The 26159-nt window shown below is 31.5% G+C and overlaps 1 protein-coding gene across 1 annotated transcript in view; it reads left to right on the top strand.

Annotated features, from left to right (window-relative positions):
- The window catches only part of LOC122507381 (acetylcholine receptor subunit alpha-like), a 210354-nt gene extending 185959 nt beyond the window's left edge, over positions 1-24395 (top strand). Inside the window, exons 9-12 of the mRNA XM_043620051.1 lie at positions 3758-3904; positions 19217-19375; positions 20224-20473; positions 23757-24395. Of these exons, the coding sequence (XP_043475986.1) occupies positions 3758-3904; positions 19217-19375; positions 20224-20473; positions 23757-23951 (751 nt within the window). The 3' untranslated portion in view covers positions 23952-24395. The remainder of the gene's footprint in view (positions 1-3757; positions 3905-19216; positions 19376-20223; positions 20474-23756) is intronic.
- The last annotated feature ends 1764 nt before the right edge of the window (positions 24396-26159 follow it).

The raw sequence follows: 26159 nt of genomic DNA, 5'->3' as shown, positions 1-26159 counted from the left end.
TTACAATTACACATTAAAACAATATTTATATACTGTCATACACACACTATTGTATCCTACATTAAAAATTAATCACCATTCATATGACTATATTGTTTTACGAAGTATAGAGCTCAGTGAAACTTACTCTGACAATTTTATATAATTTAATGACCTTATGTGCCATAAATTATAAATTCGCACTCGTATAAGAGGAAATTTTGTTTAAACCATAAATTATTAGAACTTTGTTGTAAATGTTAATATGAGTTAAGTATGTGGAAAATTGAAACGCATAAAAGAATTTAATATTAGTAATTATGCAAAATCACCTGATTTTTAAAATAATAATTTCGATGTCTTAATTTTTAAACTTGGTTAAAAATGGTATTTTTAGAGAGATTTTAGATTCAATTTGCTAAAAATATTAAAGATATTTTATCTCTTAATAATCAAATTATTTCGGATAAGTTGATAATTGATCTTGTTTAGACAAACATAAAGTTTGAAAAAGAGCTTCTGACAAGAACAAACAAAAAGGTGAGATGTATTGCCGAAAGGGTCACGTAGATTTTTGGATACTACGTGCTTGGGGTAAGAAAAGTAGATTTAAGAAAAGCGATCGAAATTCATGTGACTGAAAACATGACGCAGTGGTCAGATTGAAGATTCACTGGGATAGTTTTGTCTCTAAAACCATTCCTCCCTATGAAATATTTCGGTTTATATTATATAGTTAAATTGCTAAACAAATATAAAATAATTTTTATTAATGTTTATCATTATCATCGTAAATAAAGATATCTATTATTAAAAATGAAAAATTTTGTACCAGGGGATGGTGTTAAAAATGACATTTCCCTCAACAGAGAAAAGCTGTTTTACAACTAAAAATTCCTTTTTTCTGTAGAAAGGTACTGATTTATTTCTTACGGAGAATTCTAACAGTTTACAATACATCTTTGAAAAATACAAAATTGGGGAGAAACTTTACGATAACTTCGCATACAACTTCATTGAGAAATGTATCGCCAAACGCAGAAAGTCTGAAGAAAGAAAAATGACTTTGCTTTTGCAGAAACTCACTCTTGGAAAGTTTCCAATGTCTATGGAGGTTAAAAGCAAGAATTGAAAAGATGGTCAAGAAAAGAACGATTAACGATCAAACTTGAGAGACGCATTTTTCTTTCGAGTACAAGATTAAATTTGTAAAATATTTTTTTTATTTATTTTTTTATAAGACAGTGGATTTATTTCTTTTCTAATTGTAAATTTTACAAGTATTTTACAGTATTTTTATGGTTTTTAAGTAATTAAGTAATTTTACAGAATTCAAAAGTCATAAAATGTTGATGTACTGTTGCATGTTCTTGAGGTAAGTATACAATCGTTGTTTTTCGACTTCGTTGGAGGAATTATATTCGTCTACTGGATTAAAGTCTGTCCAAGACCACATTTTGCCTCCTTTTACGAAATAATCTTTGTTATTTTTAAAACTAATGCTGTTGGGTCAGACTTTATTTCTATTAATATGATTAAATTGGCTCTTCCTGTCATTTTTCTTGTTCTCATACACATGTATAATTATTCGTTTCAAATGGGTATTTTTCCTGATATATGGATGACTAGTATTATTTGACCCATTCCTAAAATAAACAATCCTAAAACACGGACTTATTTTAGACCGATTACTATGATTTGTGCTATGTCAAAATCACTTGAAAAGATTTTATGTGCTCAATTCTGATATGAAGCTCTGTGTTTTTTATTTCTCGAAGGCTTTTCTCTTAGTTAATCATGAAATATTAATTCGTAAGCTAAGGGCCTTCAATGTATCTGTATATGGGCGATGTCCAAGTTAGTCCCGTGAGGGGAAGTAGCCTTCCCCCACCATGCGGCACACCAAGTCGAAACTGAGTCCCCGAGCAACCCTCGCAGCGGGGGCGCTTGGTCCCTCAAACCCTCATTAAGGAAAACTGTTAATGACTTTTCTATAAAAATATAAATTTGTTAAATAGTAACATTTTTAATTTTTCATTGACATATTTAAATTCCTTACTTTCTCACGATTTCATACATATGTTGTTTATCAAAAAAAAGTTAAAATTAAAAAAATTTGTTATTTTTTTCAGATACATAGAATGAAGTTAACTCTACCAAAAACCTTACCTATTATCAAATAAATATTTACTATATCACTTAGGTTTTATCTAAATCAATTTAATGCTATTTGACCCAATAATTGCATTATTTGAAGCATATACCATTTAACTTAATTTTTTAATTTTAAATTTTTTTTTGGTAAACAACATATGTATGAAATCGTGAGAAAGTAAGGAATTTAAATATGTCAATGAAAAATTAAAAATGTTACTATTTAACAAATTTATATTTTTATAGAAAAGTCATTAACAGTTTTCCTTAATGAGGGTTTGAGGGACCAAGCGCCCCCGCTGCGAGGGTTGCTCGGGACTCAGTTTCGACTTGGTGTGCCGCATGGTGGGGATAAGCTGCTTCCCCTCACGGGACTATCTCGGACACTGCCCCTGTATATGTGTGCATATGTCTTAAAATTTACATTGATTCTAGATTTCATAAAGTTATTGATAGTAATGGAAATTTTTCGGAATGGAACAGACTAGAATGTGGTGGACCTCAAGACGCAGCTCTTTTTGCTTTACTTTTTATTATTTTTGTATTGGATTTTGGAGAAGGACTTAAATATTGTAAATTCCATAAATATGTAGATGATTTTAAGATTTACTTATCGGGCCCTCTGCACACACTTTCGGATATGCTTAAAAAGATACAGTTTAATATTGACTATGTTGTTGAGTGGTCTAAAGATAATATGCTTTCTCTTAATTCTAAAAAGACTCATGCAATGGTTTTTTCATCTTCGAATAATCCTTCTATTAAACTTTAATAACCCTTCCTCCTTTACTTAAAAATAAAAATACTACTTTATACAAAGATACATTAAAGGATCTTGAATTAATTTTAAGCAGAACTCTTTCATAAATGGAACAAGTCTATGAAATCTCACTTGATACTTACAGTTTTATAAAATTTAAGTGATTCACTTCTCTTGCAGTTTGAAAACGTCAAAATAAAATACAATAAAACGTTCATTTTTAGACATGTTTTTTTTAAATTAAACATTAAGAAGCAAAAATACACTTATCTAAGAATAAGGAAGAATCAGAATAAAGAAGATATAAGTGCGATTAGTTTACCTCGAATTTCGCAGAGTGAATAGTTCCAGTATTTCTCTCCTATGCTACTTGAAATGAATTATTATGATCGCCCTACTACTTGAAAAGGTGCTAATGGTCCTGGACGGTATTTGTAAAGATATTCAAAGATTCCTTTTCTGCTTGAAGTAGAAAAAGGATCTTTTTGGAGAATTTTGGTATGATATGCTTCTTTCACAAAGAATCTACTGCAAAACTTCAAATAATTTATGAGACACCGTAATATCATATAAAATAAGGAGCACGATTCCAAATGTAACGTAAATTTTTAAGCCCTCTTCTACCATAAATATGTATCTGACACCTTTAGTAAATTTGTCTTATTTCCTTGTAGTGTTTATTATATTTTTAATATTTAAACATCATCTAAACAAGAAATTAATAAATTTAAAAAATATATTCTCATTTTTTAAATTACTGCACAAACTTCTTCTGTTTATAAAATAAGACAAGCGTAATTTAATATCATAATAAAAACAAAATTATTTACAAATTCTATAGCTTTTTGTATATTTCTGTTTCAGCATCTGCGTCACTGTAGTGGTACTTAACGTTCATTTTCGCTCACCACAAACTCATAAAATGGCACCATGGGTGAAAAGAGTTTTTATTCATATTTTACCCAGGCTATTAGTGATGCGGAGACCTCAATATAAATTCGATACGAATCGGTAAGTATATAATAAAGGATATTACTGTAAATTATACAATAATATGATTGAAAACATTCGACTATTATGTTTAAGCTGACATTTTCACATAATCTAACAAGTAAAGCTCTAAGCACAATAGTTTCCTGAACAGGGACTCAATCGTACTCGCAACCTTAAGAATGAGTCAGAGAAGGATAAAAACATATGTCTACCTTTCACTTACTTATTCTTACCATTGCGTTCCCTTTCAAATCTATTTTTCTTTGGCCTCGAATGACTTTTACTGCTTATCGTCTGCTATCTGATATCGACACTTTCATGCCTTTGGAATAAAAAGTATCGTAAGTAACACAGGATCGAAGGCAGTCATGATTTACGTTAGTGATTGCTATTTCTCGTTCACGTCCCGGTTCGTAAACGTCAATGTAAACAGTGGCGTCTTTGACCCCTTGTTGCTTAATATACTATTACATGTATAAAGTAAATAAGTTTTTTCCTATTTAATGCATTTCTTATTACTAGTTGAAAATAATGTTTGTAGTAATAAAGAATAATTATAATATAACGATATAAACACGCGAAAGCAAATTATCGATAGATAGTGTGAAACTTAGGAAGCTAAGTTCTGCATCTGTCTAGATAATTTGATGATTGACACCTTTAGGTTTCGGTTTCGGAAAAAGCTCTTCTTTAATAAAAAACTCCAATTTGATCGAAAAAGGCACAAGTTTGATAATTGCCTCCAAAAATTGTTTAAAAAATTGTCAAGACCAGCGTCGTTTTTCAAGATACAATTTTTTCTGAATCGGAAATTAATTCTAAAAAAGTTCTAAGTACCTCTGCGATTCAACTTATTATTTTACTCTTATAATAATAGAAATGTTAAAATATTATTAAATTGAAAAACTTGCATAATTTTCAAGGGGTACTTTCATGGAATTTTCGGACGTGAGGTGAACCACTACAATACTATAATAAGTGTTCAATTAATTAAGATTTCGTGAGAATAACAATTGAGATACATCTTGAAATAATAATAATAACGTATAGTTTGCTATGCTAATTTGCATCTGTAAACCCTATATCAATAGGGTTACTTTTTAGTCTAGGTGAAATAGTCGACTTAGTGGAAAACTGTACCATTTCAAAAATCCATTATAAATAAAACGATTTCAAAAGTGTCTTACAAAACCTACCTATTAGTTAAAAAAGAACTGTACTTTCACGGGAGATGTTTATAGTACATACAATTGATACTTACATTGACTTTCATCAAAATATCTAAGCGGAAAATTAACATAAAGAAATTTAAAAATCATATTCGGAAACCATAGATACAAAATTTTCAAAAAAATGAGCCTTATATGATTGGAATAGCATTAATGCATTTTTATTTATTACGAAAAAAATATTAAGAAATTTTTTTTCTTGATAACTTATCTTAATTGTGACTTGTTCCTTATGCCACACACCTTCCTGTCCCAGATGGAATGAAATAAAATACTTTCACACTGTTCACCAAAATAATCGTGCACTGCAGGCTGTTTTCAACGTTCAGTCGGTGATAACAACGAAATAACAAAAGTCCTGTCACCATTAATATTCATGAACATTCTTTTGGATCAATTCAATCAAGATAATCTTGGTGTTAACACCATATGAATGCCGAAAAACTCATCAATATAAACCTTTAGAGCCAGTTACACAAATTTTCCTAACCGGAGTTTAAGTATATGAACTCGGTTTAGTAATGTAATTTTTGACCAAGCATCAAATTCCATCAAAAAATTTCTCTATTACTTACAACTGCAGCTTTTCTCAAATATCCTTCAAATCAAATCGGGCCAAGCTGATGCCGTGATGCGAAACGGTCCTCTGAACAACAATCAACCAAACGAAATTTTCAAACAAGACACAGTGGACCAGGAACGTCAAATTTTGGTCAAAAACCAACTTATCTATGAACTATAGTAAAACATTATTTTGCTATTTAGATACAGTAGACAATGTAAAAATAAAAGAATTATATCATTCATACTTTGAACATGATTAAACATGAAATATACAATTAAATATCTCACTGTTATGTTATATAAAAAAATTTAAAAAACGTGATAATATTTGAATTATATCATTTTTTTCTTCTTCTAACTTTACATTCACATTAAGAAATATAACTTAAAACAAAAAATTATTTTAAAAAATAGATAATTCCACATTTTTATAGAACATTATTTTCAAAACTTGAATATTTTACTTCTAATGAGCTCTGCCGTTTCCTCATAACATTTCATAATACTCGATGTTAAATAATTTAAAACTTATTTTTAAAAAATAATATTAAATTTAAAACTCTGTTATCTTCTTCTATGTATTTCATTTTTTAATTTCTTGCGCCTTTTTATATTTGACTGCATAAATGACAATTTACTGTTAACGCGCATAGTATGGAGTTTCACCTTACCTAAGACAAGGCTATGGGTATTACTTTGAAAATGATATCGCTTGTTCTTTTATAAATTCTTTTCTTTGCATTTTCCAATCGTTGATTGATAATTTAAAAATTAAAAATCACGGATCTAATATAAAGGACAAATTTTTTTTTAAATTAATAGATTTTTATTGAACTTGTTATCATATGAGGGAGACTTAGAGTCTGCTTTCGCTAATCTTATGACAGATTTTAAAAAGTCAAAATTGAGGATCCATTTTCTTAAGAAGTAGTGCAAAAATATGAAAGAAAATTTGAAAGTTTCGGTCACTATTTTTCAAAATACCAAAATGTTATTGAATTCATCTACATTTTGTTACTCGGGAGTTTTTTGATATCGCTGATTACAAATTCTATGTTAATTTTCAAAAATTCAACTCAAGGCCAAACATTTCATTTTGCAATATTTAATTTTTTTGACCCCTGATTAGGAAAGAGCGGAAAATTTTACTTCCCAATACGTCTTGACCATTTTTATGAACTAACCTTTAAAGGTCATCTTCCTCCGGTGTTTGAAATATTAAATATTTTGATTAAGGAAGATTTCGACTATATCAGCAATTAGTGACATCTATTAGACGTCAATTGAACTCTTTGGTTTAGAGTCAGGTGTTATTCTTAAGATAATTATTCCGATATGGTTGTCCCCGAAAACAGTGAATGCCATACTTGACTAGTTTAAATTTTTTGAAAATTATGAATTTTGGCCAAAAATAAATTTTCCTGGCACACTGTGCAAGAGCATAAATCATTAAAAGAAAATTAACATTATCAATCCGTTTTTTCTTCGTAATATTGGAAAGAACCCTTCTTTCTTATCCCCAAGAAACGGCCTTTAAAGAGATTAGAAAAGGGACGCTGACTACGTGAAATAGGCTGACAATTAATCGTGCGCAAAATCATTCTAAATTAGATTTCACGAAAATCACATCTCTCAAGACGTGTACTTATACAAAAAAATGTTGTAATTGGTTATTTCAGCAATCAGGTGTACTTCCGATTAGCGGTTACCTCCGACAAAAGTACACATTTTATGTTCTAATCATTATTTGCTAAAATCTGTTATTTTGTGATAAACATGTAAAAAACCATGAAATACCATAAAAACTGGTTAAAATAAACTTTCACTTATAAAGACATCCAATTTTAACGAAATACGGTTTTTTTACGTATTTTGATGCGCTGATAAAGAAAATGATTGTGAAAATTGGAGCATTTTTAAAATTTGTTTTTTGCTATTAACTTCTAGAAAACAAATATTAATTAAATTACTCACTTTTAATAAAAAAAAAAAAGTAAAGTTCTGAAACCAGACCCGACCCCCCTCCAACAATGTGCTCTTCAAGAAAAGCTTTTTAAAAGACCCCTGGAGAGAACATTGATACTACCTTTTCAAATTCCAATGATTTTGTGGCCTTGAAAAATGCCAATTGCTATTTAGACTCCTTTAATTTTTGTGACCAGGGTATCATATTTCAATATCTGCGATTAATTGCAAGAAAGGGTTCATATTCAATTTAAAAACCCTTCGACGCCACAAAAATTTACAGAGATGATCTGCCAGGTTGCTCTTGCAAACGCCTCCTTTGGAAAGACATCTTCGTATCCATCTCCAAGAAGATTCCACATTTTGAGTGTGAGCTCCAGTAGTGGAGCCCACGAATTCGTCGGAATGATTCACAGTTTTGTGAACATAGCCACACTGGTCTTAGTCAATGTAACCTTCCAACAATCGGTATGTATTTCTGTCCTAACAACTACATGTTTTTTATTAGTTAAGTTAACGTGTTTTTATCTCTTTTGTTGTCAGGACAGATTTCCAACCGTTAGTTTAGAAAGGTTTCCTGTCTGAATCATTTCGAGGATCCATGAGCCTTCTACTATAAACGAACGTAGTTCATTTTGAAACATCGTTTGCACTTTTCTCCTTGTGCCGAATCTGTTCTCAGTTGTACAATCTGTTGATGGGAAGTTTTAACTTCATATGCACTTTTCTCTCATTCTTTGATTCTCTCACAGCTAAGTCTATTTAATAACGACGATATTGCTAAAAATATTTAAACATTTCCAAAGACATTTTCTGTTTAACTATCTAAAGTAGTTTCCGTTCCTCTTTTTGTAAAATGGATAAAAAATATAATTTGTTCATTTTGGGTAACATTTTACAGAGCAGAAAAATCTTTCTGGATTGGTTACGAGAAATAGAACTTATCCCAAGAAGCCGATTTTGTTAAAAGCATAAAAAATTTAAATCATTGAACGAATCAGAGTTCTCTTGTATTCAGTTTGTTTGTCAAAAAAAAATATCGACATACTCAAACGTTCGCTGAAAATTCGTGGTTTGAGCAGTGTCGAATTTCTGCGGCATCCTGTACGCTCTTGACATATTGTTTCTCTGTAAACTTTGATTTTAAACAAACTATGAGGGAAAGTAGTATTGTTAAAAATCAAGAAGTTTTAAGCGAAACAATTGCGGACCGTATCTCTTTGTGATTTGTGTAGAGAGGTCTGCATTCTTCCTCAAGAAGAGGGTCGCATTGGAGGTGTGGGCCAAATCGTCGAGATCGACGAATGTACAATCGGTCGTCGGCAATACGAGAGAGGTCAAGTGGTGGAAGGCTCTTGGAACCTCGGAATGATTCAGAGACAACACCCTTCCAACTATCGTTTGGAAATCTGTCCTGACAACAAAAGAGATAAAAACACTTTAACTGAACTAATTAAAAAACATGTAGTTGTCAGGACAGAAATACATACCGATTGTTGGAAAGGCTACGGATCCTTTCTTGCAATTAATCGCAGATATTAAAATATGCTATCATGCACTGAAAAAATTTAAAGCACTATGCTGCTCTGGCGCATAGTGAAATGCAGATGCTGTCACTTTTATAGGTTAGATAGTAGTAGTATTAATTATTTATTAATATTAAATAAATAAAAACATATTAATTAAAAACATTATTTAAAAAATTATTAATATTAAATTATTTTATAGGTTATACATTATATATAAGTAAAATGCACATTAAAGTTAAATTTTACTTTTTTTAAACTTATTAATAAAGTATAATTAACAATAAATTAATTTTTAATCAATTAATTTTTTAAATAATAAAATAAATATTTTATATCAAATAAAAAGATTTTTTGAATAAAAGATTTTACTTAAATTCAAAATAATTTCTAGGAAATTGAACTGTAATTTATATCTTTGGAATAATTATTTATAAATATTAGGTAAATAAATAAAAACAACTAACCGTACCTCATTATCAACAATTTCTTCAACAAAGTCCTGACCAATCACGAATTCTTTAAAGTCAAATAAACCTTCTCTCTTCAATAAATTAAATCTCTTATGTTCAGTTCACACTAAAACAAATAGTCTACTGTATTTTTCGAAACATTAATCGATTTCATTAAAAGGAACTTCAATAGAGGTGTTTCTTTTCTTCAAATATCGATAATTTTTTCTTTTAACGCTGGCAATAATAAATTGCGAAGAAAATTAGTCCTGAAATCGACGAGGGTTTGAACAATCTTTCTCGGCAAAACCGGATCGCTATATAATTAAAGTAGAAAATTTAAAATTATGTTTATAAAGAAAATCAAATTCATTCTGGTTTTGGCATTATTAAATCTTTAAATTAAACGAGTAAAGTTTACAGTATAATACAAATGTTTTTACGAATTGATTACGCAAAATTTTTCTGTTTTAAAAAGAAATCTTAATGTATATCACATTTCTTCCTTATACAAATAACATTAAATAAAAAAAATACTGTCGGTAATCACAGATTTTCTAACAATCGCGACCACATTTTTTAAATTGTCTCAGTTGACTTTCTTTTCTTTATATTTTTCTTTTCGCAATCGACTTTCTTCACATCTACAACGAACTTAGAAACGGGTGCGTATGCTCTTCTATCGTATACTAATTTGTCAATACAAGCCCAGACGTAATAAAAGTAATTAAATTTTTTATTAAACTTAATTTATGAATTTATCAAACTTACCAATTGTATTCCAATAGACGAGTGTAAACACAGAAAGCTTTGAATGTATGCGCTGACCGTTAAGTTGCTCTTCTTCTTCTCTGAAAGTGTTTTATTCCTTTTTTCAAAGGTCTGCTCCTATTGGGAACGGTTAAACTGCGATACGCTATCTGGTGCCAAAAGTGTGAACAAGAAGAAATGGGTCGTTGGCAATCAAAATACATGTGACAGATGTAAACAAGAGTATATTTGTAATAAAATATCCTTGATTTTTTATAGAAAATTAAGTAATAAAGATATAAATATGGAGTCTGGAGTAGAATTTACTCCTAAGGAATCTAAAAGTAAAATTTTTTGCTCAGTTTTCGGGTGCTCTAGCAAAAAATCTTGTATGTTTCTAACCTCAAAATTATTAATATTATTTTACTGAGCATATAAATATAATAATATCACATAATTCTTTAATGAAATTCGTGACAAAAGCGTGTAACGAAATTAGTTTAATTAACAAATCCATACCTTTTTTTACAGTGGATCGTTTTATAACCTAAAAATAATTTACTAAACTGCTTAGATGCAGAAACAGCCACACTGTGCTTACATGTTTTGCTTTTTCCTGCTTTGCAAGAACAAATCATGTCTTCGATTTTACCACTTGCTGACACTAATCCACTTATTTCATGAGGATTTTCTTTCAGGTTGGAAGTTTGTAAACAAAACGCGATAAATTTTGTTGTCTGAGAAGTTTCACTTATTTTGCCACAGAAAATAACATGCTGAGCATTTAAAAGTTTTTCCCCTTCAATAAAATTTCGATTTGAGGGTGTCGAATTTGTAAAAGCATATATTTCGGACAAGGAGAGCCGCATTTTCAAATTATTTCGTTTTCAAATTGCTATTTTCTATCTGTCTGTCATCAGCTGACGCTGAAACGACCCATTCTCTCCGGCCATTTTGTTTTGATGACGTCACGATTACCGTTCCCAATTGGCAAATAATTTCTGTAGAAGTGTACTGATCTTGATTAGCATTTGTCAGACAATTTTTTTTTGTAGTCGGAAGTGGAAAATCAGTGAATTTAGATACCTGGATAAAGGAATCCCAGGTTATGTGGGGATGACCGCTCTTGTTCTGGTCGACCCACTAAAAACCACTCCCGTCTTAATCCGGACTATTCTTCAACCCACGGAACTACCTATTGGCTTCGAACTTCGTGGGTGAAGGTCCCATTAAGTCGCTCACGCGACTCTCCCGTGCCGCTCTTGTTCTGGCCTTACTTCCTCCTTATTCCTTGACAAATCTTCTTTGCTTCCTCGAGGGCAGTTCTGAAGACTTTGCAACTACCTGATCCGGCGACATGCTGGATATTCTCTTTCTCGCCGAACTGTGCCTGGCATAAGAAGCAACATGAGCTCTTCTTACAATCTGCTGCCTTATGGCCGGCTTCTCCGCACATAAAGCACGCAGCCGACCTATCTACACCTTGGCAATCTCTACCTATATGGCCGTAGTCAAGGCACTTATGACACCTTGTGACCATAGTTCTTCTTCTTCTTATCTTGCAGGAGACGAACCCAATCTTTATGTGCCCGATTTTCTCCAGCTTATCAGCGTCTTCCTGACTGGTGACCACGACAGCGAGCTTTGCTCCTCGCTTGTTCGGTCCAAGAACCGTCACCTTCCTACTTCCTGCTGGTACCGTAGAAATTTTCTCCAGGACACCCAGTACGTCTTTTTTTTCTGTAAGGGCATCCATATCGCGGATTTCCAAAGTAGTTCACCGGTTCGCCATCTGCACCTTACCTAGGGCTCCAATTACTCTTGTCACCTCCTCGGTGAACAACACCTTACTTGAAGTCCTCCTATTTTGATAAGAAGGTCTCCTTTTTTAGTGGGCACAGCGCCCACAACCCTTGTCTTGCTGGCCTCCAGGTCAGCCTCTTCACGAACCTTCTTCAGCACGTTCGCGAATGATGTTCCTTCAGCCACTTTGACGATCATTGTTGTTCGTTGTTGTGGCTGTCTTCTATCCTTAACTGAATTCGACTTTGGTGCCAACTTGATACCCATGCCTCCAGTCCTTTTAGGAGATCCATTCTCCTTATTCCTCTTTGTGTCCTTCACAAACTTAGGACCACTTCTCTTCCGCTTTTGACTTTCCAAGACAACCTTTCTTAGCATTGCTGCGTTGAAACAGTGACGTCTCATCCTTCGGTCTTTGCGTGCTTCTTCCGACCAGGAAGAATCCCATATGAGCGATGTTATGCATCTCAGTCCATCCTTGATTGCCATATTGACATTCCTCTGGACCTCACAGGATTTCAGTATCTTGCTGACTTCATCCTCCATTTTTTGAATGCTCGCTGCCTCTTCCTCCCGCAGCCTAATGCATTCCTCTCGATCTTCATTGCAGCTAGCAATGTCAATCGCAGAAGCATTACTGAAGACAGAAATGCAGCTGGCTTGACTCGTCACGCTGCTCGTACTTCTTCGTTTATCTACTCTTTCCAAGACAATTCTTGGTATCAGCAACGCGTTGTTGCCCTCCTGCATCCTTGGGCCACTGGCCACCGTCCCCACGCTCGAAATCGCTTGACGATCGGAACCAGTGAAGGATTTAGCCGTAGCATTACCCCGCAGGTACTCTTCTTCTTTTTTACTTAATGTTTTTGGTTTTAAAGTCAGGGAACCACCCTGTTGGCTGTCCTTTAGTGAAAAGCCCCGCCACCACGGCAAGGTCTACCGAACATATACAAGATGCCAGTCGTGTCTGGCAGCAAACCCACTTCTCCCAACTCATCAAAGAAATCAATCATGTCTGGCAGTGGACCCATTTCTCCCAGCCCATCAAAGAAATCAATTATGTTCGGCAGTGGATCCACTTCTCCCAGCACATCAAGTTGAGTCTCCAATGTGAGAGAAGGTGCGCATCGATGTTCATAGCTATAGATATACTACATCATACTTTAGTATACCTATAGCTATGAACATCGATGCGCACCTTGTCTTATTGGACACTCAACTTCAAAGAAATCTCTGACATTTGGCAGTGGATCCGCTTCTCCCAGCACGTCAAAGACATCGATAATGTTCGGTAGTGGACAGCCATCGGCGAGGATTTGTCAGACAATTAACTGATTCCTCATAGCCTATTAAAAAAATTAAGAAATAAGAAATTACGTCCTGAATTAATATTATAGTTTAGAATTTTTGAATTGATGTAACCTTTAATAGTACTTTGTTTAGAAACAAAGGTAGTATTTTCGTCTGGTGGTGAGTTAAAAAGAATTCCAGATGATTTTAATTTCCTCCTAATAAACTTATAACAATTATAAAGGCAACCACGTGCTTCTACTGCCTCACCTTCTTCGTTTCTACATGGCGGTATGAAAAACAAGTCTTTGTCTTCTGTGGGAAATAACTTGATGATTTCTTTACTAAGTTTTTGAAATGTATTTGTACTTAGTCTGTAAACAAAAAAATTAATATATTTTGTAAAGTATAATATTTTTACTTTTCATAAGTTATATAAATAACTTTTGCAAAAAAAGTTTAGATAAATGTTTAAATTCTTTTTAAAAAACTTATTAAATAGAAAGAAAAACAATGATTACAATAATGACAATGACGACAAGTAACAAAAAAGGCACATGCATGTCTAAATTATACTAAATATAATTTTCTTAAATTATGTGACAGATATTATTTCAACAACATTGAAATTGCATCAACTGCACAATGTTACACTTTACTAATTTAAACCTTAAGGGAGATTCCGCTTTGGACCCAAAACCAACTGATGCGACGACGGCGAGACAAAGTGACAGGTTTCCATTAAATAAAACGGACTTACCAATGTTGATCACAAAGCAGCAACAATTTAGACAACACACAGACAATTAATAATAATAATAACACTGAAATTGTTAACTCTCGAATTTATTAATTATTAAGTTACACTTGGGAATACGGTAATTAATATTCACGGCAAGAAACAATTGACTTCCAAAATTACCCTGAAACACGATCCGAATAACACTATCGAAAAGGTAATTGATATCGTAATCACGCTGGCCGGCTTCCCCATGCGACGCTCCCTCAAAGATCCAGTGGACGAACTCCTAAACCGCTTCACCGATTGGACGCTGGAAACACCGCACAAAACGAAACACAAAGTCTCAGGACCAATCACGAGATCCCCGCGAACATTCAAATATCCATAATAACCCAAATAACCAGAAAGGAAATTATAACGAAATGCTTCGTTACAATTAAAGCAAGAATTCATTTTATTTATTTTTATTTACTTCTGCATTTTTTGACAAATTTTTCTATTATTAATTTGATAAAAACAACGTTCAAAACAATTTAGATGAAAATTAATTTTTTTAAGGTTATGTTACCTTATACCGGGAAGTTTTGTCTAAAATACAGCAAATAAATTATTAGTAGGTATTTGTTACATTTATTTTCAAGTGTTTAAAGTTAAGAATTAATATAATAATATATAATTTACATAAACTCACTTATACGTCAACGGATCTTCTTTCAACTCATTCAAAATAGTCATTTTTTTAAGTTCGAGTAATGTTACTCTTTATTTATTTTATATTCTCCGAGAATAATCTGACTTTCTAAATTGTCGCTCGAATTTAAAAACCGAAATAATCGATTATTTTTATAAAATACGCGATCTAAAAATTTGAAAGTTAAAAAATACAATTAATGAATCATAACCAAATAATAAAAATTTTGTAATTTCAAATGCATAATCAAATATAATTGAAATAATATACTTGGAATGTCTTTTGATTCAATAACATTAGTCCCGATTTGAGAAGAATTATTTGTTGCCGAAGAAGAATCTTTAACTTCATTCGTTATTTGAACACTCATTTCAATTGAACACCGAAACTACGACTTCCATCTTATCCAAACTTGCGAAATCAATGATTAAAAATCTTCATGCAAAAGTTTTACAAGAATGCGTGCCATTAATTATATTAAAAATTAAATCAAGCCCAAAACAAACGCATAGAATTTTCCATTAGAAAATAAATGGAAATTATCAAAGAACTGCGGTAAAACACAATAATATACATAACCTACACTACCGTCCACGAGTATCAGGACGATTACATTCGACTCTATGAAAAAACATGCCATCACTTTTTCAATCATATCTCGGAAATAAAAGGAGATACAAAAAAACTTAAATACGGTTAGAAAGCTGATTAAATTTTGCGTAAAATAAGCCGTCTTTGAAGTCATTTCGTTAACTATTTGTTGAGTTGTAGAGTGAGAAAGAAATAAAAAAAAATTATAAAATTTTTTCATTTTTGTCTCTTGACTTCAACTTTTTAAAAAATAAAGAAAAATTTAAATAAAATTTTTCTAAAAACACAGAAATCTTTGTTAGAATTTCAGCTTTAAAATATGCCTTCGAAAATTAAAAAAAGTTAATAAATGTGAAGCCGTATTTCGACCGATTGGTGCATTGAAATTCAACTGTGACGACTCGATTCTGGCTTCGCGCGGCAGCGAATGAGAGAAAAAACAAGGACGAATTTATTCTGGAGAATAATAAATAATGATGTTTCACGAGTAATATAAAGAAACTCGAAAGTTCATCGTTCCCCCGCATGAATTCGTCTCTGTTGTCTCTCTCATTTGCTGCCGCGCGAAGCCAGAATCGAGTCGTCACAGTTAAATTTCAATGCACTAATCGGTCGAAACACGGCTTCACATTTTTAATGATATATCGAAGACCGATTAACCTTTTTCAATTTTCGAAGACATATTTTAAAGCTGAAATTCTAACGAAGATTTCTGTCTTTTTAGAAACATTTTATCTAAATTTTTCTTGATTTTTTAAAAAGTTGAAGTCAAGAGACAAAAATGAGAAAATTTTATCATTTTTTTTATTTATTTCTCACTCTACAACTCATCAAATAGTTAACGAAATGACTTCGAAGACGGCTTATTTTATGCAAAATTTAATCAGCTTTCTAACCGTATTTAAGTTTTTTTTGTATCTCCTTTTATTTCCGAGATATGGTTGAAAAAGTGATGGCATGTTTTTTCATAGAGTCGAGTGTAATCGTCCTGATACTCGTGGACGGTAGTGTATAATTGACATTAAATCTCATTCTTTCATTTTGAAAATATGTTTACAAAAATTACAAAAAATTTAATGAATCAAACTTACCTTTTATCATTAACGTAGTTAAAATTAGTTTTAATATCTGTGATATACTTAAGATATGCTCGTATATATAAATTTATTCACAATCACGCATATAAACATTTATTTCACCGAGCAGCAAATGACCCGAGAAAAGAGAACTGCGGGAAACCGGCAAAAGACAACAGTTGATCGTTTAGAAGGATGGCAACTCGCTTTCAGGAGAGGAATTGCGGTCTCTTATGGTAGAGTGCGATGCTCTCTCAAATAAAAGACAGCAATTTTCTCTACAAGGAGAGCATCTGTCTTTAAATTTTTTCAGTGTGGTCACAAAAATTAAAAGAATCTAAATAGCAATATACCTTTTTCAAGGCCACGAAATCAATTAAAATTGAAAAAAGTACGAATCGGGCATTTCAAGGCCACAAAATCATTGAGACTTGAAAAATAGTACCAATTAACCTTTTCCAAGGCTACAATCATCGTCATCATCCCCGATACACTTCTTTGGAAATGGGTATTTCTTGAAAATTGTGCTTCACCACAATTGAGGGTCCCTATCAAAGAACTGGTCATAAGTTTTTTAAGGAGGAATGGTATACCTAATCGGGCCAAAAGTTTGTGACATTTAGGGGAATTTTTAATTTTTTTATTTAAGCTACATATAGCAGTTTTTCTTATTAAAATCATAAAAGTAGACATCAATGAATATTAAAAAGTATATATTAAATAAGGAAAATATAATAAATTTATTAAATTACATTTTTTTATAAAAGCAGAAAATAATTTTTGTTACTGTCTGTACGAATTTAAAACCTAAGAAAATAAAAGTTACTGAAATTTTCTAAAAATTATTTTCGGATTTATCGAGTATTCCATTGCTAACTTTGAAAAAATGCTATTATTACGTATATATGTGTCTTATTATGCTGTAATATTAATGTTATTAATTATAAACATTGTCAAATAACAATTTTTAATCAGCGTATAATCGTGACAACGTCGCCATGCAAGTAGTTTGTTTTCTGATCGTTGGTAACAGTGTCAAGTGTTATGATTTGCATTTATGTGGTAAAAAATAATGAAAATTTGTCATTTTTGATACCTTTGGCGCCATCTCTTGGTTCTATGTACCACTAAACAGCTGTCACATGTGAGTTTTTATATGCACTGTTGCCAAGTTTTCTCTGTTTGTCTGTCATAAAATTAGTTTTCTTCCAGAAACTAATTAATTACTTTTTAACTACTTAGTGAATAAAAAAGAACCTTCGTCATTAATAAAGCATAAATCTTGACCTTCAAGACACAATTTTTACTAAAAATTCTGAATGTTTTAAGTATTAAATTTTTAATGATAAACATGCAAATTCGTGCTTTCTCCATAAGAGGTAATGTTAAATTAAATAATTTTTAACTTGTAAACTATTTAGTGAAAAATTCTGAAATTTGGTGGGTAATTTTATTATATAAAAGCAAATCATTTCCCAAATTATCAAAAGATTCTGAATGTTTTAAATTTCTATACCATTCCTCCTTAAGCTCGAAATCATTGCTCTGTAAATGAAAAATTAAACTGTTTTTAATCCCAATTTTTTGAGAAACATTTGGGTAATCTTTATACCAATACAAAATTATTTATAGAAATTAAAATTTTAAATCCTTTTTTTATTTAGAAGTCGAGAATTTTGAGTCTTAAAAACTTATAACCGGTTCTTTGATAGGGACCAAGAAGACTAGAGACAGGAGGTAAAACTTCGGTAGTGAGGATGAGTCACCAGCCTGTCTTTAACCAAGCGTTTCATTTTAAAAAGTCGTCGGCGCGGTGCTTCTGCACATCACTCACACATTTAAAATTTTCTATACTGTGTGTTTCACACATGATATGCTTTCAATTTGAGGTTAATGGTTGTGTCAAAACGGATACGCATATAAATGATTCAAGTGATTAGTAAATTTAGTGCATTAATTTAGTGTTATTAAAATAGTTATAAAATGCCGAAAACGTGATGTGTAAAAAGAAATAAAAAGAAAAATAAACACAACACTGAAAACCAACAACAATTTTTTCATATTGTATTTGCAGGTTAGATGCGCAGAAGTCTATTGCAGCGGAGACTTTTTTGAAAGATAACGCCTGACCATAAACAGCTTAGCGACTCACCATTCCCATACCCCCACTACCGAAGTTTCACCTCCTGTCTCTAGCCTTCTTGATAGGGACTCTTAATTATAAATACGTATACATTTTTATTCAAAAAATTTTATTACATTAAACACTTCTGAAAATGAAACGAGAAAGAAAGCTTTTGCTCGGAATATATAATAATAAGATGTGAACGCTCCCACTGCATCACTTAACTATGAGCGCCGCAATAGGTAACGCAACGATAATTTTTCATGCATCATGAAAAAACTATATTTTTTTAAACTAAAAATATGTTATTATCAGTACTTATTAGGTAAGTTTAATAACACGAACTAGATTATGAATTTAATATTAATTAAAAATTGCAAGAAGAATAAGTAAATATTATATATGAATTTTAGATATGATTTTACAGGACGATAATACTTTCAATTTTATAAAATTTTGGGAAAACTTAATTACAAGACACTCTATGTGAATGTTAAAATTTTCATTTTGTTGAATCCATTTGCAGTTATTCGTCGGGTCGAGTTCTTATGAGAACCGTAAGAGGAAAAGAAAAGACTTGCTACTACCCATACCATCCTGGAACTCATGAAGAAAGTGAAGAGCATCTTACGCCTGGAAGATTCCACAGTCGTCCTGTTTCGAAAGAAGATTTGACTTCTTCGAGGTGATGAATCTCTTCTTATTAAAATAACTTTTGTTAAACTTTGTCACTCACATTTTTTTTAATTAAAAGAAATAATTATAGATTTTTAAAAAATTTTTTGCTCGCAAAACAACCTGAATCAATTTAGATTTCAAATAAAATAATTAATAAATTAAATATTCAGAAAGGAACATGTACATAGATAGTATTCATATTGTAAATTTGTTAACTAAAGAGACATTTCTCAGTTCAGGAGTAAGTGGACAAAAATAAAGTTCACATTTTACTGTTTCCAGAAATTTAAACATATATGTAATTTGATTCATAACAAATATAGTTAATTTCAAAATAGAACAAATATACTGAATTATTTATATCAGAATATTTATTGGACTTAAAAGTCTTATTAGTACTTAAAGTGAATCGTAACTAATGAATTTTAAAGTTATAGGGATTTCTTCTATGTAAATTGTAAACCAACTATCATTTTTAATTTTGTTGTTTAAGTCCAAACATTACTAAAATAATATAATTCTTTATTAACAAATTCTTTTTAAAGTAGCGATGACTGTTTAGGAAAATTTAATTATCATCACCGGAAAATACAAAGTGAAAATTTAAAAAAAATGTACTTATCTACTTTTGGCCCTTTATAAATATTGTTTTATTTAATAGCAAACAGCATCACAGAAAAAATTTTAAATACAAGATCAAGCACATATATGCTATATAGGATGCATTCGTTACAAACTTTTATTAATAAAAAAATGTTTCTTTTGGTTAAAAAACACAATATTTGTTTAAGGTATTTCATAATATTTTTAACATTCGCAGCAGTAATGAAATTTATTTTTAATGTTTATAATTAGCCTTGCTGATGGTGCTCGATTCGGAGGAAGCTGTCAGATTCATGGACCACCTTTACCACCACTTCCACTTCATGCTGAATGTGAAGATCTCTCGATTGCTGCAGAACCAGCCATCGAGGAGTTTAAAAACCCTGCGCTTCGAAGTACTCCTACATTTTCACATTCCAGATGTCCACCGGAAATCCACAGATCCTGCATTTGTGTTAGGTTTATAGCGGAACACACAAAAATGCTAGAGGACTCTACAAAGGTAAAAAATAAAATATTTTAAAAATTTATTCTGATTATTTTTTTTGTAGTCGGAAGTAAAAAATCTGTAAATTCAGATACCTGAATGAAGAATCCCAGGATATATGGGGGTGACCGTTCCTGTTTTGGTCGACCCACTGAAACCACTCTTATCTTAATCTGGACTATTCTTCAACCGACGGAACTACCTATTGGCTTTAAGCTTCATGGGAGAAGTTCTTATTTTGTTACTCGCGCAACCATTCCGTACCGCTTTTGTTCTGGCCTATTTATTCTCATTCTAGCTAGAGTCTTTTTGGCTTTCTCAAGGGCCGAACTGAAGGCTTCGCATCCACCGCAGCCTGCGACATGGTTGACATCAACTTTATCGCCGCACTTTTCTTTACATAAGAAGCAGCTTCGGCTCTTCTTACAATTTGCTACCTTTTGGACGGCTTCTCCGCGCTTGAAGCACACAGCTGACCTATCTATCAAGGCACCTATGGCACCTTGTGACCACAAATCTTCTTCTGACCTTGCAGGACACGAAAGCAATCTTAACGTGTCCAATTTTCTCCAGGTTGTCAGCCTCTTCTTAACTGGTGACCGCGACATCGAGCTTTACTCCTCGATTATTTGGTCCTTTTCTGTAAAAACATCTATATCGCGGATTTCCAGATTAGTTTGCCGGTCTGTCATACCTAAAGCTCCAATAACCTTTGTCACCTCCTCGGTGAAAGACGCCTTATTTGAAAGCTCTCTAATTTTAATAAGGAGGTCTCCCTTTTTAGTGAGTAAAGCTCCTACAACCCTTGTCTGAATAGCCTCCAGGTCAGCCTCTTCACGAACTTTCTTCAGCACTTTGGCGAATGTAGTTTTCTCAAGCACTTTGACGATTATTGTTGTTCGTTGTTTTGGCTGTCTTCCTTCTTCCTCTTTATGCCCTTCGCAAGACGTTTTTTAGCATTACTGCATTAAAATGGTCACGTCTCAGGTTTCGGTCCGTGTGTGCTTCTTCTGACCAAGTTAATCCCTGGTAGAACTTCTCATCTTTTTTTTATCGCTACTTCGTGCTTTTTCTTGACATCCTGTATGAACGATGTTAAGCTTTTGAATCCATCCTTGATTGTCATATTGACATTCTTCTGGATTTTTCAGGACTTTAGCATCTTGCTAAAGAAAATTCTTCCATTTTCAGAATGCTCGCTGCCTCTTTCTCCCGCAGCCTAATTCATTCATCTCGATCTTCGTTACAGCTAGCAATGCAATCGCAGAAGAATTACTAAAGACAGAAATGCAGCTGGCTTGACCTGTTACAATGCTCGTACTTCTTCGTCTATCTACTCTAAGCCAATTCTTGATACCACCAAAGCGTTATTACCCTCCTGCATCCTTATGCCACTGACCACAATTCTCACGCCAGGCGCTTGACGATCGGAACCAGTGACGGGTACAGCCGAAGCATTACCCCGCAGGAACTCTTCCATGTTTTTACAATCGCTCATACTTGATGTTTGTCCCGTATCGAGTGATGATCGGGACTTAATAGGGAACTACCATCTGGCCAAGATAGACCCTGAACCGTCTCCGTTAGTTACATAGACGTTATAGCATTGCCGAAGCATTGATGCGACGTCCATGATATCCAAGGGCACGTGAACATTGTAAGTTCGGACGTGGAGGTCAATGTATCTCACCAAGATAGCAGGAAGTTTCCGCAAGGGGAACGTATCCTGGTATCTCTTCTCAGAATTCACCCTCTTATTCTGTCCGTTTCATTGATACAAATATTTTGAAAAGGTAGTGATTCGTAAAAGTGCAATATTGTAAGTATTACTATTAAGATTTTGAAACGTTTCATATCTGACAAATTAACATTTAACACATTTAATGTTCTAGACAAATTTTAAGAACATTAAAATTTTTTCAAATGTTAATTTTGCAAACATGAAACGTTTTAGGAATGCTCCTAGAACGTGAATATATTTATTGTTCACTGAGCAGCAGCCTATCGAAAGTCTGCTACAGGGCTTTTTTCAAGTAGCTCCTTATCTCTTGCAAAATGAAACGTTTGATTGATAAACCTGCAATTATTTTTGTTAAAAACACTTATATAATATTTCTTCAAAAGTAGTAGTGCATGAAGAATTTCTCAGTTTACTATAAGCAGGTAAACATTTAGCTCCATCTGTTAGTTTTTTCGTATGTTGTCGATGATGTTCTTATCCTTTCAATAATAATAATTGGAACACTTTAACGTCTTACAATAACACAATTCATTTTATGCCGTTGTCATCATTAAATTTATTTACATATTTATATGCCTTACAAAAATTATAAAACGCCTTTCTTACCAATATTGATAAATGAAAACAAAATAACATAAGTAATAAGAATGTTAAATTAGGTAGCAGTAACATTAATATTTATTAATATCCTAAAAAATTTTGTACAATGATAAAGTGAGTATATCTAAGAGATTAAATTATTGTTTCATAGAATTTCCTTACATGCAAAATATCCATTTACGATTATACAGAAAAACAGATCTAGATAAATCATATACCAAAAGACTTTCTTAACGTTAAAGAAGCTTCCAAGTTCCATTCATGCTTTAAAAAGTGTAGATTATTCTTTTCTGCCTATTAGCAAAGAAAAAAGTGTATTCTGAATGCCGTCGAATCTTTGAATATTAAAATGGTCTATATACCAAACTGCATAATTATACAAACATTGAATAATCGTAAAATTATTGAGAAATACAATAACCTCGAGGTGGATGCTTCAGTCAATCTTAAAGCAATTCTAGTAGCAAAGCCAGGAACTCTGTGCGACTCTATGTACCTACTACCTTCCTTGTGACCTCATTAATCTTCCGTTGACACACTCATTTTTTGTCACACTGTTAAGACAACTAGGGCAATTTGACCCAAACTTAGCGATCGTGACATTTAATTAGACTTTAGTCGATCAATTAAAATAAAATTAATAATTTTACTTTATATTAACTGTCATATAATTGTTTTATGTTAAGTTTAAAAATATGTAATTAAATTGTTTTAAAAATTAATTTATTAATTTTTCATGAACAACTTATGTTATAATGAAGGTTTACGACATGCAGAATTAATGGTGTGATCCATCCTAAAACTATAGACCTGACTGAAAAGAGAAGCAAATTAATCTGTTAAACGGGTATCATAAAATAATTCATAATGCGTATATTTTACATAAAAAACTTTCATTTTACCTTTCTATAAGTAAGTTGTTTTCTATATTTTCAAGTTGATAATTTATTTTTCCAGGTTAAAGAAGATTGGAAATATGTAGCCATGGTCCTTGACAGACTATTTTTGTGGATTTTTACATTGGCAGTTTTAGTTGGAACGGCAGGTATCATCTTACAAGCTCCAACTCTCTATGATGACAGAGTTCCTATTGATAAGAAGTTTAGTGAATTTGCAACAACAACAGTCGTCAGATGTCCTCCACAGCAGTAGTCTGTGCAACTACTGACCCAGCACCATAAAATAAGAAATTAAACTACAAATACGTTACATTACTCGTGTCTGTTTATTATTTTCATTTTCGCTGTAATTATTTAGAAATAATAGCTACAGGACTCGCCTAATCAAATAATAGTTAATATATTAACGTCAATAATATTATTATACAGTATTAACTTTATAATAATATTTTTGATTAAATTTGAAAAATGATTATAAACAACTCAAAATTATAAGTTATAAATTCGTTCAAAAATTACAGACAGTTAAATTCTTCCATAATGAATTTTCTCTTAATGTGAATGTGTAAAAACTGAGACATTAATTTAGAAATTAATTAAATTTTCTACTACTTTTTATAAATTTTTTCAAAACGCTAAAAATTATTATTCAAAGTAACAAATAAAATCATTTGTGTTTGGCCTCCCACATAACCATCAGATTAATAAGTAGTAGACAATTTTAAAAATTGTTAGTAACTATTTACTTGATATAAATTTTAATTACTCCTCTAAAATTATTGTTTCCAACAATTTCTAAATTAAGTTTAGTAACATTTTTTATTTCACAAAATTTATTGCAAGTTCAGTTAATTTGAATTTGAAATTTATCAAGTATTTTTTGAAATTTTAATAAATTTGAATTAGATGCATAATGGTAAACAATTTAAATTATTATAAACGTCAATTACGTCAAATTAGTGACTGATAAAAAATTAAAAAGATTTCTGTTTTAATTAGTATTTGATATTTAATTAAACTGTTTAGCTGAAAACTTACTTTTAAAAAGAAACCCAGTCACTAATTGAAATTAGCCAAATGTCAACTAATTCAAATTAAAAAGAGATATTCGTCCAGTTGAAGATCAATACTGCGTTAAAATTACATTCACAGGAATTGAAATGTGGTTTTTATACGTTTTTTATGTGAGACCCTCGAAAAATTGTCACGCGTTTCGTACATATTTAAAAAATGGATCATGTTATGCTTGTCAAAAAAAAATTACTATAATATAAGGAAAATTGCTTGCCTTAGCAGGATCTAGTTTAAAGTTTTTAAGCATCCTCAGTCATCACTGTTGGATAATGTGGGACTACATAGTAAGGATTAATATTGTTATTACTATTAAGGTTTAAAACGAATTTTTCAATCAAGTAAATTATGGTTTACATATACTATATGAATATACAAAAAACATACCTTATAAACTCAGTTTGTCCAAAAAATAATTTTAAGCTTTATGGTTATCAAAAATGTTTCATAAAAGTTATGAAAAACATATTATCTAATACAATTCTAAGTTTTATTTGCCAAATAAATATATTTACAAATATTTATGTGGCTGCAAAAGTGCCAAAAAATCCTTTACTTGTTAAGTCTTCTTTCAAGTTTGATTGACAAAATATTTTATATGCAACCACTTATTAAACTGTAGTTACAAAACTACTTTACTAAACAAACAAGAAACACTATGTTAATGATACAAAAAGTTTTTAGTATACAACAGTCGTTACGTTTTATAAAACAGGTTACAAAATAATTTCACTTTATAAATTCACTAAACAATATATAAAAAATAACTTTTCAATTAACATTCAAAATACAGTATTCTTTGTTTTATCAAGATCATAAACAATCAACTTGAAATTTTTAATTTTTGCATTTTAAGAGTATTACTTCCCTCACAGTATGTGCTAATGTAAGTAGTAAAAAGTGCGCTACTTGTACACGAATTTTGTACGACAATCCGTTTCAAATTGACGGAAATTTCACTGTGAAGCAGACAAAAGTCCAATAATTTTACGTAGACCACCTCAAGTTTACAATTTTTATTCACATCTGGTGAAGTCATAAAGAGAAAGAGCAAATTCATTCAAATTTAAAAACATATTTAAGCATTTTGAATAATTTTAGAAAAGTAGCCCTACTAACAGATAGAGCAACTCATTTGAAAACTTTTTCTCGTATTATTACATATTTTTTGTCTTCTTTAAATAATAATTACAATGAGTCATAAAAAATTATACATGATACATTCTAAAGTGTAAGATCATGCAAATATAGAGTTACATGTGGAAGATTGTGTAAGGAAAGTAAAATGGATACTCGTAAATATATAGGTGTAAAAGTATTGTCAAATAGATTGACTCTAATAACACAATTAATTCATTTCTGTATTTTGTAAGTTCTGTAAGAAAAGTTC

The sequence above is a fragment of the Leptopilina heterotoma genome, unplaced genomic scaffold (assembly GCF_015476425.1).
Source record: "Leptopilina heterotoma isolate Lh14 unplaced genomic scaffold, ASM1547642v1 Lhet_47, whole genome shotgun sequence".
NCBI classification, from domain to species: domain Eukaryota; kingdom Metazoa; phylum Arthropoda; class Insecta; order Hymenoptera; family Figitidae; genus Leptopilina; species Leptopilina heterotoma.
Note: the sequence above shows the minus strand (reverse complement) of the source record. Positions and strands in the feature narration are given on the sequence as shown.